This window comes from Acipenser ruthenus, chromosome 57 (assembly GCF_902713425.1).
Source record: "Acipenser ruthenus chromosome 57, fAciRut3.2 maternal haplotype, whole genome shotgun sequence".
Lineage (NCBI taxonomy): Eukaryota > Metazoa > Chordata > Actinopteri > Acipenseriformes > Acipenseridae > Acipenser > Acipenser ruthenus.
This window is the reverse complement of record NC_081245.1, coordinates 3,906,275-3,921,647: the sequence shown is the minus strand read 5'-3', so window position 1 is coordinate 3,921,647 and position 15,373 is coordinate 3,906,275. Positions and strand designations below refer to the sequence as shown.

The 15,373-nt window shown below is 39.7% G+C and overlaps 1 protein-coding gene across 2 annotated transcripts; it reads right to left on the bottom strand.

Annotated features, from left to right (window-relative positions):
• Nucleotides 1-7,465: 7,465 nt before the first annotated feature.
• On the bottom strand, nucleotides 7,466-13,559 carry LOC117407728 (piggyBac transposable element-derived protein 4-like). Of its 2 annotated transcripts, XM_059017691.1 has the most exons (4): nucleotides 12,999-13,559; nucleotides 12,782-12,860; nucleotides 10,099-10,296; nucleotides 7,466-9,617 (listed from the first exon to the last, which is right to left on the bottom strand). In XM_059017691.1, the coding sequence occupies exons 3-4, from the start codon at nucleotides 10,256-10,258 to the stop codon at nucleotides 7,741-7,743; spliced, it is 2,037 nt and encodes a 678-aa protein (XP_058873674.1). In that variant the 5' UTR covers nucleotides 10,259-10,296; nucleotides 12,782-12,860; nucleotides 12,999-13,559; the 3' UTR covers nucleotides 7,466-7,740. The 2 variants fall into 2 exon arrangements, with proteins under 2 accessions (XP_058873674.1, XP_058873675.1); XM_059017692.1 differs by having other exon boundaries at nucleotides 12,782-13,559.
• Nucleotides 13,560-15,373: the final 1,814 nt, after the last annotated feature.

The window sequence follows — 15,373 nt, the reverse complement described above, 5'->3', positions numbered from 1 at the left end:
GTGTGTTGCTTCTCTGGTCTGTTGATGGCGTTGCTTGCAGAAATGTCTATTTTAATAAGTATTCATGCAGATTAATTTTTTTATAAAGGGGCAGCGGTGTGGAGTAGTGGTGAGGGCTCTGGACTCTTGACCGGAGGGTCGTGGGTTCAATCCCAGGTGGGGGACACTGCTGCTGTACCCTTGAGCAAGGTACTTTACCTAGATTGCGCCAGTAAAAACCCCTGTATAAATGGGTAATTGCATGTAAAAATAATGTGATATCTTGTAACAATTGTAAGTCGCTCTGGATAAGGGCGTCTGCTAAAACCTTAATCAGAACTCGAATAAAACCAAAAACTTGACAAGTATACAACTGGACTTCATTTTCATAAGGGACAGCAGAGTTAATCAGGTACTAGTTGTTATTCTCATGAATTTTAAACGTAATTCTTCTAATTAGTATAACTTATTTTTAATGAAAGTGTAAATGGCTTCAAATGACGTTTTAACATTATAACTTGTATGGTGCTTGCAGTCATTTAGTTCTGAGCTTTGTTGTCCATAACTGAGTCTTAACACATTTTTTAGTTGAGTTTACCAATATGTGACTGGAGTGTCACTTACTGATCGGAAAAGTACACGTGATGCTTTCTCTATGAACTTGCTCCAGTGGCTAAACCTCATGAAATCATTTGGAATTAGGAAGTAAAATAAACTGAATACAGCACTGGTCACATGTGAGATAACAGAGAAGTCAAATCAGCTCACAGACAGCTGAAGAGAATTGTATTGAACAATTACTAAAACTCAGCTGTAGAGCAACAGAATGACTGAAAAACATTTTCAAATATTATTATTTGTTTATTTAGCAGACACCTTTATCCAAGGTGACTTACAGAGACTAGGGTGTGTGAACTATGCATCAGCTGCAGAGTCACTTACAACTGCGTCTCACCCGAAAGACGGAGCACAAGGAGGTTAAGTGACTTGCTCAGGGTCACACACAGAGTCAGTGGCTGAGGTGGGATTTGAACCGGGGACCTCCTGGTTACAAGCCCTTTTCTTTAACCACTGGACCACACAGCCTTCTACTACCAAAGTATTGCAGTCGATGAAAGGATGGTTACAAGTAATGCAAGAATTGGCATGAAGCTGTACATAAAAAACAAGACAATAAAGAGGGGGTTCAATTTTTTTTTGTTCTTGCTCATTCAGCCAGTTGGTACACATGGAATTTTTCTATTTACAGAGGCAAAAATTCACAGGCAACAGGAAAGGGACTTAGTTATGATGTGGTCATGTCTCTTCTAGTCAACAGTTTGGGTGAGGGATACAGGTTATTTTGTGATAACGTTTACACCAGCCCAACCCTTTTTAGTGACCCTTTCAAAGACAGGAAAATCACTGCATGTGGAACAATTCTGGACAATAGAAAGGGATTTCCGTGAACAAAGGCAAACGCTTTGTCCCACAAATCCAAACTGGGATCTATACGATGGATCTGAGAGGAGCATTTGGTGGTTGTGAAATGGACAATAGGGAAGTGTCGGTTTGAACCACAATGCACAATAAAAGGAGGCAAGCTGTACCCATTCCCGAACCATTAACACTACCTACATTTTAAAATGCTGCATTCACACATGTTCACTTGGTTTTAATAAGTTAATGTGATGGAAATGTATTAATTATGTTATTATTATTATTTATTTATTAGCAGATGCCCTTATTCAGGGCGACTTACAATTGTTACAAGATATCACATTATTTTTACATACAATTACCCATTTATACAGTTGGGTTTTTATTGGAGCAATCTAGGTAAAGTACCTTGCTCAAGGGTACAGCAGCAGTGTCCCCCACCTGGGATTGAACCCACGACCCTCCGGTCAAGAGTCCAGAGCCCTAACCACTACTCCACACTGCTGCCCATATTGCATGTCTTTGGTTTAATTGGTCCACCACAGACGCACATATTCCAAGTTAAAATAAAGTTCTTATTTCAGCAGGATCAGAGGTTCTTACTCGGGTGTGAATGTATATTTTTACTTCAAACATGTGATATATTCTAATATTAGAATGGCTCAGTTTAACATTGTCTTGGGTTCCACTAAATGCTTGATAGTGCTGATTAACAAACAAAGAAAAAGAATAGACTACTTGAGAAAATAAAGTTTATTCAGAAGCCAAATACCTTGAAGAAAAACTACTAGTTATGAGCAATACTTCAGAAACACCTACATCAAGCATCACCTACACATACTGTATATAGACAACAAATATCACTACAAGCATTTAAACAACATTATAATTCTAAGCTATGCACTGCGAATTCAATACATCATATAGTTATGACTTGGAGGGATGTGCAAAAGTCTCTTTTGGAGAAATAAAGCACTCTTATGAAGAAGTAAGAAGAATACCAATCCTGCGATGGTCGTTGCTCCGCGGTCCAGCCTGGAGGGATGCAAAGAGAAGCCCAGCGTTTACACCTTGCTCCAGGGGTTTAGCCGTGAAGAAGCCAAGTCACAGTCCTGCCTTTGTAGCGCTGCAACAGTCTTTCCCTTTTGGTTTTAATAAAGTGTTTAGCAGTCGACGAGCAGAGTTTCCTGGCATTTTCCAAGTACAGGCATTAGTTACTGTGGTAATGCAGACAGGAAATGGCGAACTTTCAGTGACCTGTATGTAACTTCAAGATTCACCCTCCTGTGGAAGATGCACAGCTTTCATTACCAACAGATAGGAGGCCATGTGGCTTAGCCAAAGTATATAAACATTATATTATTGTTTTTTTTTAAAGAAATAGCGGGCGTATTCTTTTAGTTCTGTGACCTGCCCCTAGATTGACACAAATGCAATGAAGTCCTTCAAGGATCCACGTGTCCCCATCAATAGATTGCTTAATTCATGCTTGCAGTCTCAGTCAGTGAGATATCAGAAAGCAACATCTTCCACGAGATAAACATCCTGTCACGTCTCTCTCTTACCAGCGAGGGGGTGAAATAGTGTCTCCCTCTTTGGAATCTGTTCAAAGTGTCTGTTTTGTTTGAAGCTGATGTCTCCGACCAGACTGTTATCCTTTTGTCTCTTTTTAAGGTGTCCCACCAGACGAAACCTTTCCTAACATTCAGGGTTTCACTGCTGTGTGAATGTGTGGATGTATTATAAGGTCCGTTTGAGTGAAACTTCTCCCACATGCATTAGTGGTGTGGTTTCTTTTTTTATGTGTGTTCGTTGGTGTTTTTTAAGACTTCTGATCTGAGTGAAGCACTTCCCACAATCATTACAGTGGTGTGGTTTGTCTCCTGTGTGAATTAGCTGGTGTATTTTAAGACTCCCTGTTCGAGTGAAACTCCTTCCACATTCGTTACAGTGGTGTGGTTTCACTCCTGTGTGACTGCGCTGGTGTCTTTTAAGGCTCTCTGTTCGAGTGAAACGCCTTCCACATTCATTACAGTGGTGTGGTTTCTCTCCTGTGTGACAGCGCTGGTGTCTTTTAAGGCTCTCTGTTCGATTGAAACTCCTCCTACATTCATTACAGTGGTATGGTTTCTCTCCTGCATGAATTAACTGGTGAATTTTAAGATGTTCTAATTGAAAAAACCTCTTCTCACATTCATTACAGTGGTGTGGTCTCTCTCCTGTGTGACTGTGCTGGTGTCTTTTAAGGTGTGCTAAATTACTGAAAGTTTTCCCACAATCAGCACAAGGAAATTGAGTCCTTCCTGTGCGATTCCCCTTGTGAGTTTTAGGAGAGCCTAATTGCCAGGAACTCTTCCCATCTTCAGTAGAACAAGGCAGGGTCTTCAAGTTGCCCTGGGTTTCAGAATCATTCACACACACAGACTGTGCAGTTTCTGCACTCTCCAGAAAAAACAGCAATTGTACAGAAGGGATTTTACCAATCAATTCTTTAAAATGTTCATCTTGAGGTGTCGTCTCTCTGTGTGTCTTGCACTGCAGTTTGTCACTAGCAGAGTTTTTGCAGTGGGGTGGTGGAGTGGAGTCGTGTTCTCCTTCATCTACATCACAAGCGAAACAAAGAAAGAGACAAAGGTTATTTTACAGCATTCTTACACATTCACTTCTGCCAGATTTCCCCATAACTGAGTGAACTCTGATGACTGCATAGTTAGAGAATACTGTCAAACCTGCTTAATAACACTCCTGTTAATGTCAGCCTCCTTTTATATAATGATTGTCAATGAGGCCAAGCAAAACATATTTTAAAACCATCTTTAATAAAACATATTGACAGCGTTCAGCAGCAGATGATGAGGGCAGCAGTGACAATGTGATTGAAAACTGATTTTCACTGCTCCCCTTATTATTGTTTAGTGGAACTTCTTTGTTAAAGGTGCTGTTGATTCTAAGGTTTAAAACACATGTTCTTACCACTGCTCCCCTTATCAGTGAATGCTACCCTGCCCATCGCATCTCAATATCGATGCTAAAGGCCTAACCTGGTTGCAGCTGAGTTATGAGTGGTATGGCTTTTCCTGACCTTTGTGGAATCAAGCTGCACCATTGAAGTTCATGTAATTGATTTGTAAGGAATTAACTGACTTTTCAGGCCCTAAGCGGAGTGCCTTCAAGTATTCAGAAGTGAGGTAGGATACGGTTACTGCAACGCTGTCATGGGTTATTGTGCTCATAAACCTGCTCTGGATTACTGTCTTCACTGGGAAAGTTGGTGATGTACCAGTTCTCTGGAGATTCATCCACAAATATATTAAAGAAAATGGGTGGAAGGTCACTCATTTTGTGTGTGTCAGTGGTTTTATAGCTAATAAATAAAATGGCGCTATATATACTGTGTAATATATATATATATATATATATATATATATATATATATATATATATATATATATATATATATATATATATATATATATATACACACATACATACATACATACACACAGTGGTTTCCTGAAGTATTCACCCCCTTGCAAAGTTTTCACATTTTGTTGGCACCTGAGCGTACTCCACAACGCTTTCAAATTAGACTTTACATGTAGAATCTACACAAACTACTCCACATTGATAAAGTTAAAAAAATGCATCTATAAGGGCTTATAACCAGGAGGTCCCCGGTTCAAATCCCACCTCAGCCACTGACTCATTGTGTGACCCTGAGCAAGTCACTTAACCTCCTTGTGCTCCGTCTTTCGGGTGAGACGTAATTGTAAGTGACTCTGCAGCTGATGCATAGTTCACACACCCTAGTCTCTGTAAGTCGCCTTGGATAAAGGCGTCTGCTAAATAAACTAATACATTAAAAATAAATAATATAAATAAGATTTACAGAGAAAAACTGATTAATCTCAGTTCCATAAGTATTCAACCCCTTTGCTACTGCAGCCCTAAATCAGCTCAGCTGCAAATGATTTGTTTGAAGTCACAGAATGAGTGAAATTGTTTCAGCCTGTGTTGAGTTTGCGAAAATGCATGTAGATGATCCTGCAGACATCAGGAAAAAAGGTTTTGTGGGCAAAGACAAAAATTGAACTTTTCGGTCTAAATTCCAAGTGTTACGTCTGGCGCAAGCCCAACGCTGAACATCACCCAGTCAACATCATCCCAACTGTCAAGCATGGTGATGGCAGCATCATGTCATGGGGATGCTTCTCTTCAGCAGGGACTGGGAAGCTTGTCAGGATAGAGGGGAGAATGGATGGTGCAAAGTACAGGCGAATCCTTGAGGAAAACCTGTTTGAGCCAGCCAAGACTGGGGAGGAAATTCACATTTCAGCAGGACAATGACCTGAAGCACAAAGCCAAAGCCACACTGGAGTGGTTGAACAAGAAGAGAATTAATGTTCTTGAGTGGCCAAGTCAAAATTCTGACTTGAATCCAATCAAAAATGTATGGCGAGACTTGAAGATTGCAGTCCATCCATTGCAATCCCCAAACATCAGAACTGGAGCAATTTTCCAGTGAAGACTGGGCAAAAATAAACAATATGGGGAATAATTAGTTCTGTGTTTAAATTTTAAAATGGTGCTATATAAATCTGATGATCCGTAGAATATGCTATAATACAACAAATATAATACAGATATGAATATACAAACAATATACAAATATAATAAATACACAAATAACACATGCACACAATTTTAGAAGTGTAATATCATACCATTTTAATAAACAATAAACAATATGGGGGATAATTAATGGTGTTATATAAATCTGGTAATATGGAGCAGTATGTTTATTTTCTAACTCAACACAAGTGCCATTATAGAAGGCTGTGTGGTCCAGTGGTTAAAGGGCTTGTAACCAGGAGGTCCCCGGTTCAAATCCCACCTCAGCCACTGCCTCATTGTGTGACCCTGAGCAAGTCACTTCACCTCCTTGTGCTCCGTCTTTCGGGTGAGACATATTTGTAAGTGACTCTGCAGCTGATGCATAGTTCACACACCTTAGTCTTTGTAAGTCGTATTGGATAAAGGTGTCTGCTAAATAAACAATTTATTATTATTATTCTAGATAGACAATCCAGATAGGTAATCTTTGGTAGGAATAAACATATAAAATGCATTAATGTCTTTACAAAATCATTTTCATTTTGGAATATTCTTTTAAAAACTGTAAACAGGAGCATGTTATCATTCATGTCTTGTTGTCAACTAACATTTTGTTATTGTTAAAATTCGCTAAAATGTGGACGTCAGCACGTACCTCTGAAAGAAATCTGTAAGTCTGTAAACAGTGTCATTGTTTGCAATTGCTGTCCTAGCTACAGCTAGAGGTTGCTTCCCCACCTGTTTAATTGAATCTTAATTGTATAATAAGTAACACTATACACAGGGTCACTTTCATTTGTCATGTTTTATTAATTAAAACCACAGAGAAGTTCACAGTTTTAATTCCGACAAAAACATAGATTTGTTTATGGAATGGAACGGTATCATTGAACTCCTGACTGTACCATAACAAAAGTGAGAGGGGGGAGGGAAACCAAAATCATATTTCCTGAATTAAAAAATGATGATCAGTTTCCCCAGTGTTGAAAGCACAAACACAAAAAAAAACATTATCTCTGATTAGCAGTTTTAATCCAGACAGAAACACAGATGTGACCCGTGTGTGCTGAGCAATATATTCCATGTCTCCCTATTCAGTGCAATGGAACGGTCGCAAGTCACTCTGCCTAGCAATTATGTCAGGCAGCAGGGATGTCAGACCGTTATCTTTGGGGTTCAATTTCTGTAAAACTAGGACCCCCCCAAAATATATTAATACCCCGTTGCACATCTACCGGCCTCACAGAATTGAAATCATCAGTAGCCGTCTTGCTTACAGTTGCTCTTCTGAGTGTTTTTAGTAGAGCTACTCAAATAAAATTAATTTAACGTAGAACTCTGTAGAAACATTAACACTGCAGTTATACTCATACCTAGAACTGCCACCGGCAGTCATTATGACGGTTACATTTTAAAACAACCTCAATATTAAAATGAAAGACAAACTATCAGATACGACTCAAACGTTTTATTCAAGCACGTCATATCAAACATCTGCACAGCCAAAACACTTATTTAAATGAACAATTAAACATAAAAGGGTTTATTTTCCAACTTGCCACACAAAGCACTACTTCAAAAAATGAGAAACTATAATAAAATAAACATTTCAAAAGAAACTAGTGTTTAAACAGGTATATGTACATACAAAATAGCATTAAAAAAGATCTCAACTCCCATTATGTAACATGAATGTGCTTTCAGGGAAATGGACTTCAAAGTAGCCCCCTAAGTAGCACAATCCACACAGATGTAACGCTTCTCAACTTTTCCTGTGCATTTACCACATACTGCTCTTTCACATTGGGCACAGATATCAGAAGTTTTATTTTTATTGCATTTAGCTACCTTGCATTGCTTTCTCTTGCGTGTGTCGCTGGGTGCAGCACTGAATCCAGGTTGAGCTGCGTTTCCCTGCTGCTTTGCAGTTTTCTGATCGAAATGTTTCTGCCGAAGCTCTGTGGCTAGCTTCAAGATGAAATCTCTCCTACTGATATTTTCTCCGGTGCATTCCTTGTACAAAACGAAGGAATTGATGGCTGCCAGGTCCAGCACATTGTAAAACACAGCAACTGGCCAGCGTCGAGAACCAGCTTTCACAGAGTACTGACGTGCCATCTGGTCTAAAACGTCCACCCCGTGCTTTGTGTCATTGTAGAAATCCACAGTCTCTGGTTTTTTCTTGTCAACAGTCCCGATGGCAACGGACGTATGACGGGAGCTGAGAATAATGACATTCTTTCTCGGCTTGCACTTGTAAACAGTTAGTGTAGCACAGTCATTGTGTTTCAAAATTGTACTGGAGTACAGCTGTGGTTGCAAGTTTTGCGAAGATGGTGGAAGCTCTCTTCCTGCTTTGTTCACTGTTCCAACCAGGCTGGTTTTCTTTTTCTTCAACTTTTTTGCCAATTCCAGTGAAGTAAAAAAATTGTTAGTGGTAACATTCCTCCCTTTTCCTAAGTATGGTTCCATCAGCCTAAGTACCACATTGTCACCCAGTCTCTGACCAGCTGGGCAAGTTTCATCTTTGCCCAGGTAGGGGTAACCATTCACCACATATTTGGACTCAACGTCCACTGCCAGCCAAAACTTGATCCCAAATTTATCAGGTTTGTTTGGCATGTATTGTGTCCAGCGACACCGTGCTTTTGTGGAAAACAGCTGCTCATCCACTGTAAGGTTCTCTCCGGGCTTGTAACAGGCAATGCTGTTTTCAATGAAGCCGTTCCAAATTTCTGATGCCAGGGCAAATTTATCTGTCTGAAGGCGGGCCCTTCTCGTTGCTCTAAAATCAAAACGCAAAAACCTCATGATTTCTCGAAAACGATTCTGTGACATTGTCTCTATAAAAAAAGTAATTCCCCATTGTGTAGACCAAAGGCTCTCCAGGTAAAGGCTTTTACCACCATACGCTCCTCGAACATACAGGATTGCAATAAACGCTTCTAATTCCTCCAACGACATTGCCCAGGAATCATTATTTTGTATCCTATGTGCCTCTGCTACAGTACAGCGTTGAATGTGGTGTAGCATTCGCATATCAATCAATAAATGAAAAGCACTGAGAATGCTATTGATGTTGCGTTTTGCGTACGGCGTGGGACCTGACGTTTCAGTCAAAACATTTTGTGCAGCCCGTCTTCCCATAGCATCAACACCGGGACTTATAATTTCCCAAACAGTGCCATCTTTCCCAGTCTCCTGAATGCCCGTTCGTGCTGGCGATGCAGCTGGAGTCGCTGTCCTTGGTACTGCTGCGGGTGAAGCGGTTGGCATGGCTGGCATGCCTGCAGCTGCTGCAGGAGACGATACAGGCAAAGCGGCTGGCACTGCAGAGGATTCCCCAAGACTGCTGCTTCTGCCACAACCTCTTCTGCCCCTGGGGAGCCCTCTGTGTGATCGTGGCACTTCAGTGGCACCTTCCTCGCTTTCACTGGTGGAACTGACTGTATCACAAATCCAGGATTCATCGCTGTCGTAATCACTCACATTCCCTGCATCAGAATCATTTTCGGACAAAGCGGTAAGCATATCAATCCTTTCTTGAGTGGTCATCCGTCTTCTTTGGGCCATTTTGAGTTTCAGCCTGGTCTCTGTCAGTGTACCTGTGAGAGTAAAATAGTAAAACTATACGACAGCAGACTACATGTGCTCACATAGACAGCCAGACGCCAGTTATACAAGGAACTGATAGGATTACAATATCTCTTTGGATAACACATGTCCAGACTTCAAGAGCCATATTCTATTCAAAGACATAGTGCTGTAAGCTCAGTGAGGGTAGAGATAACAAAAAAAATAGAATATTGTAGGTTGTATTCAAAATAAAAACATGTATTGTAAAAGGCAGTCACAATGACTGCTTTTGAAGTTCTAGGTGGGCAGGATTATAACTTCCTTATTTTTGTGATCCTGACTTTCAAACGCCACGCAGAGTAATTTAAATTTGAAAACCTCAAACTGTCAAACTATTTACAACTTTCCTAAAATAAATCTATCAGTCTGAACATAATTTATTGTAAACAGAAATAAATGACCCCTTAATGTACTGTATTCCCCTATTCCCAGCATTCCAGTTTCACTCACCTCTCTCAGTGATGCTAGAAGGTGGCGTTTCCTCCTGCAGGATCCGCTCATTGGCCTGGTCACACCCCAGCTCAGTCACTTCCTCCTTGATCTCAACAGTCCTGTCTGCAGAAACAACCCATCGCATAGGAAGCTCTGGGCTGATGTGAGCTGCTTCCATCTCAGAAACTTCCTTTGAGTGAGGCTGATCCGTTCTCACTGAAGAAAAGGAGACAAGACTTTTAGTTTGTCATTTCAGACTGCATATAAGGTGCTTTTATTTGAATTTCCACAGCACTCACACTTTAGAAAACTATATAATGCATGAATCCAATATAATTTAAAATCACATATCAAACTTTACTTGAAATGTTGTAATATGAATTCCTCTGTGTACAGCAACAGACTGAAGCAACTTGCAAAAGGCATGCAAGGCTATTCCACCCCTAAAACATGGGGATTCTTCTATCATGTAATATTCTATTCAACAGGGTTGAACAGCCCCACCTAACCCTACATTAGGACGGGTGAAGCAGGCGTCTGTTGATTCTGGCTCTATGGAGAGTTCTGCTCAGAGCGCTCTGTGCTGCTCATAAACTTTACAGTGTTCAACTCCTCCTATAATTAAATACTAATCAGTGAAGCACAATCTTTCTGCATGTTTGAGAAGTATAAATGCTCCGGTAAACACAAATAATAATCACAATACTCCTACTTTGATGGTTTTTGTTTTATTTCCCTTTAAAAGCTACCATTTCAGAAAATATCATTATCTCAATCTTTTTTAAACGGGTAAACAGAATCAAGTATTAATTTATAAGTATAGGAGTCGATGGCACCTAATCAGGATCCTGATAATCAGGATTTCTGCTTAAATGGGACACAAATCTGGGGGACGGTTCTTCACAATGTTATTTATGTCATTTAATTGGGACGTCACTTTGTTTAATTGGGATACAGTATTTTCAAAATGTACATTTGTGAATATGAAATTTAGCCATTAAAACAATCAGATGTATTCTGTAAAATGCGTTACTTTCAATAGTATTAGAACTGGTGAAACCAAAGAGTACATTATCAATATGTAATAAAGTTTCCTTTTTTAATATTATTGCTGATAAAAGCAACCAGACCAGAGGAGTGTCTACAATTCCAAAATAAACGCAGCACTGTTTCATGGAGTCATTACAAAACTAGCAATTAACATCAATGTCCCGTTGACGTTTTTCAAATTGTTCTTAACAGGATAGCATTTATGTATAATTTGATATGATACTTCTTTAATCTTATTGGTTGACAAGTATTTGTTGGGCAAAATCCAAGCTTTTTTCCAGTTTCTACCCTCAGTAAAGCCATCCCAGTAAGTCACAGTATCAGGAATGGATACTAGATCATTTTAAAAGAGAGATTGTATACATTTATTATTATTAATATTATTCTATAAACAATATTTTCCAATAAAAAGTTTGGGAAGGGTCTAGGGAAGGTAAAGGACAAGTTAAAGCTTTCAAATCATCCTTCAGTAATGATTACTCCTCTAGGAATCGCGTCGAAAATAATTGTAAATTCCTTTGTTGTAATAGGTGGATTGAAAGTGGATAAGAATTCTGTATCCTTAAGAAGATTGCCATTACAGTTAAATAACTGAGTAACTAATAAGATGCCATTGTTAAACCAACTGGGGAGAAAACTTCTGTTTTTACAGCAAATATTTATTCCAAATGAAATGTGTGTGGGGGGAAATGTTTGTAAATTAGAGACCAAGAGTTACGAAAGTTGGACAATTTGATGGGAATTTTTACTGATATTGTAATTACCTAACAATAGAGAGTTTAAACCACCAAGATTATTAAATATAAGAAGGAATACAATTCCAAATTGAAGCTGAATTCTGAATAAATTGTTTAACCCAATTAAACAAAATTCTACCTGTTCATGCTCAGCTCGTAATAGACGTCATCATTATATGCTACAGCCCGATCACATAAGGGTGATAAATCTAGGTACTAAAACGAGGTTTATTTCATAACAATAACCTAACCCTATACCTAAGGTTCGTGGGGTATTGAGGTCACGTGGCAGGGGTGTTGAGGGTGAGATGTTGTTGTAAGCGACTCTGCAGCCGATGCACAGTTCACACACCCTCGTCTCTGTTAATCGCCTTGGATAATAAAGGCGCCTGCTAAATAAACAGATAAGAAGCAGCAGCTGGAATGCGAATAAGAAGAGGGCCGAACAAAAAAAACTATATCATGCATCGCTAATCCGAGCTCTGTAAAGCCGTGGATCAGCTAGTCCTCTACTGGGGACGATCCTGAGGTCGTGTAAACGCACTGACTGCGAATCACCACATCAAAACAACTTATTATTATTATTATTATTATTATTATTTATTAGCAGACGCCCTTATCCAGGGCGACTTACAATCGTAAGCCAATACATTTCAAGTATCACAGTACAAGTAATAATACAAATTAAGAGCAAGATAAATACAATCACTTTCCTGACTTTCAAACGCCGCCAGGGTATTTAATGCATGTATTTAGGAAAATACATGCATTAAATACTCGCCGGTATCGAAGAGCATGCCTGTCGATTTAAATGTAAAACTTCATTTTGTGTGCAGTTTTCAAATTCCGTTTTGCTCAAAACCAGCGGCAACCAATTTGAATTAAACTACGATAATAAGTTACGTTTTGTTTACCTCTCTCTCTGCAGTCTGCGTAAGTTGTAGTTCTTTCTTTCGTCGGTCTCCAGACTTCCTTTTCAAATCTAAACCGTCACTTTAAAACCATTCAAAGAAAAAAAAGAAAAACAAACTCTATAATCAGTTAATAAATCAAACAAGTACAATGACTAGGGGGTCGGCACCATATCGAGCCCACGGACAAACAAAACAGAAGTTATATACAATTACATACGTGTGCGTGTTAGTCGTGTCCACTGCCACGGACAATGACCCACGCTCTCACATCCCGAGCAGCAGCTTCAGAATACAAACTCTTCGACCACAAAGCAGAGAGACGAAACTGGCGCCATTTCGGATCCACAGCAGGTCATCGCGATCCCGCCCTTCTTTCCACAGGGAGGTTCAGCCAATCAGTTTCGCAAGCTGGGTTTCGAGTGTTTCTGCAGCCAATAATACGTGACGGTTCCAACCAGGCACGCCCACTGCCAGTGACGCCCCATTTCATTACAGAAATAAGAGGGCGTGTTCACGGAGATCATTCTCTGCAGAATCTGACCAGTTTAGCCAAATTATCTTCCATAAATTGGTCATATTCTGCGCATAATGATCTTCATGAACGCACCCAGCGACTTTGGAGAAAGAGAGGCGTATATTCAGCTAGGACTATGGGTGCGTTCACGAGAGGCAGACTTTGCTGAGTCTGCGCAGGTTCTGCAAAGACTCTGAAAATCCATTGGCTTCTTGCTCCGATTCTGCACAGATTCTGCGCAGAATGACGAAAGTCTGCGTGTCGTGAACTCACCCACTATAAAGAAGGATAGGAAAATGATGTCACACGTGGGCAGAGTTAGTAAACAGTGCAGCATTTCTGGAGCCCGTAGAGCTGGGCTCGCAATGCTTTTAACTTATTCACGCTTGCCCTGGCAAAATGTTTCTTGACATAAGCATTAATTCGCATAAATAACAGTGAGTCGCTTTGTATTGTTATTAAAAAAAATACCGGTTAGCGCTGCCCAACAGCATCGCCGCAATGTATTCAGTACTGAGTGGGCTCCACAAATGGCGCCTGTATTTGAGTACCGAACTGCATCACGGGATTGACTGTCCTACCCTTCTTTATATAGTCCTAGATATTCAGGACCCACCTCAGAAATCTGTATCCCTGGCGGTGTGCAGGAGTGAAATTAGATCGTCCCACAGGCACATCTGATTTTTCTTTTGCTCGTGGCTGGGGTAAAATAGGAGCGATGTGCGCACGCATTGCATTTTGTAATAATTTACTAACTTTTTCGACAGGACGACATGATGTGTTTGGGATGTGGATAATCAGTCGTGGTTTGTTTTCATTAAAAACGACTTTGTCGTGCGCAGCTAAAACAATCTTTAAACAATTAGTGCTTTATGTCTTAACAATGCGACCTACCTGTTTATAAACCGTTGTGTCGATTTCAAAGTAGCCTTTTGTTTTTTTAAATATTTTTTGGATTTCAAAACTTGAAAGTTGAAAGTAAATATTCACGAAAGTTTTCACGAATATGATGGTTTTTTTTAGCATGTTCTGAAATGCTCTGTTTAGAAATTCAGTCCCTTTATCAGTGTGTAGTTTTTCAGGTTTCCCGCCCGTGCTGAGGATCCTCTTGAACGCCTCTGTCACTGTCTTAGATGACTTATTTTTCACTGGTATTACTCAGCCATATTTGGATAAGATATCAACACACGGGAGCATGTACTTGTAACCTCCATTTTCTTTTGACACGCAACACATATCCACTAAGTCAGCTTGCCACTGACCGTCGATATTAGATACATAATGTTGTTGAAGCTGACACCCTGGGATCCTTCAAGAAGCTGCTTGATGAGATTCTGGGATCAATAAGCTACTAACAACCAAACGAGCAAGATGGGCTGAATGGGGCCTCCTCTCGTTTGGAAACTTTCTTATGTTCTTATATATTTCTCATTTTTGCACTTTTAGAAAAGACTTCTAGTCATTGAAGTTTCTTTCTTTGCACTGTTAATAGTTAAGGATAATTATCAGAAATGCCTGATAATCCATCTTTCCTAGAGTTCGTTTATTCTGTTATTATTATTATTTTATTATTATTTATTTCTTAGCTGACGCCCTTATCCAGTGCGACTTACAATTGTAACAAGATATCACATTATTTTTTACATACAATTACCCATTTATACAGTTGGGTTTTTACTGGAGCAATCTAGGTAAAGTACCTTGCTCAAGGGTACAGCAGCAGTGTCCCCACCGGGATATGAACCCACGACCCTCTGGTCAAGAGTCCAGAGCCCTAACCACTACTCCACACTGCTGTTAATCATGCACGTGCTTATCCATTGTGTTAGCAGATTTTGGAAACATTCTTATGTTCTTATGTATTTCTTTTAAAGTTTATTCTAGAGGGTTTATGTAAAGTATACAAGTCTTGCTCTGATAAAAACCCTGTAGGACCCTTTCAGAGACTTTAGAGCCATTAGACCCCAGAGCCCTTTGAAGAGTCTGGAAACTCCCTAAGCCCCCAAGATATCATAGTATATTTTTTTCATACGCTGAAGTGACATCTTTACCAAAATAACACAACTGCGACAAGTATG

Coding starts and splice junctions, on each gene's coding strand:
- LOC117407728 (XM_059017692.1), bottom strand. CDS start 10,258: ATGGAAGCAGCTCACATCAGCCCAGAGCTTCCTATGCGATGGGTTGTT. Junction 9,618..10,098: donor TTCTAGCATCACTGAGAGAG/GTGAGTGAAACT, acceptor TTACTCTCACAG/GTACACTGACAGAGACCAGG.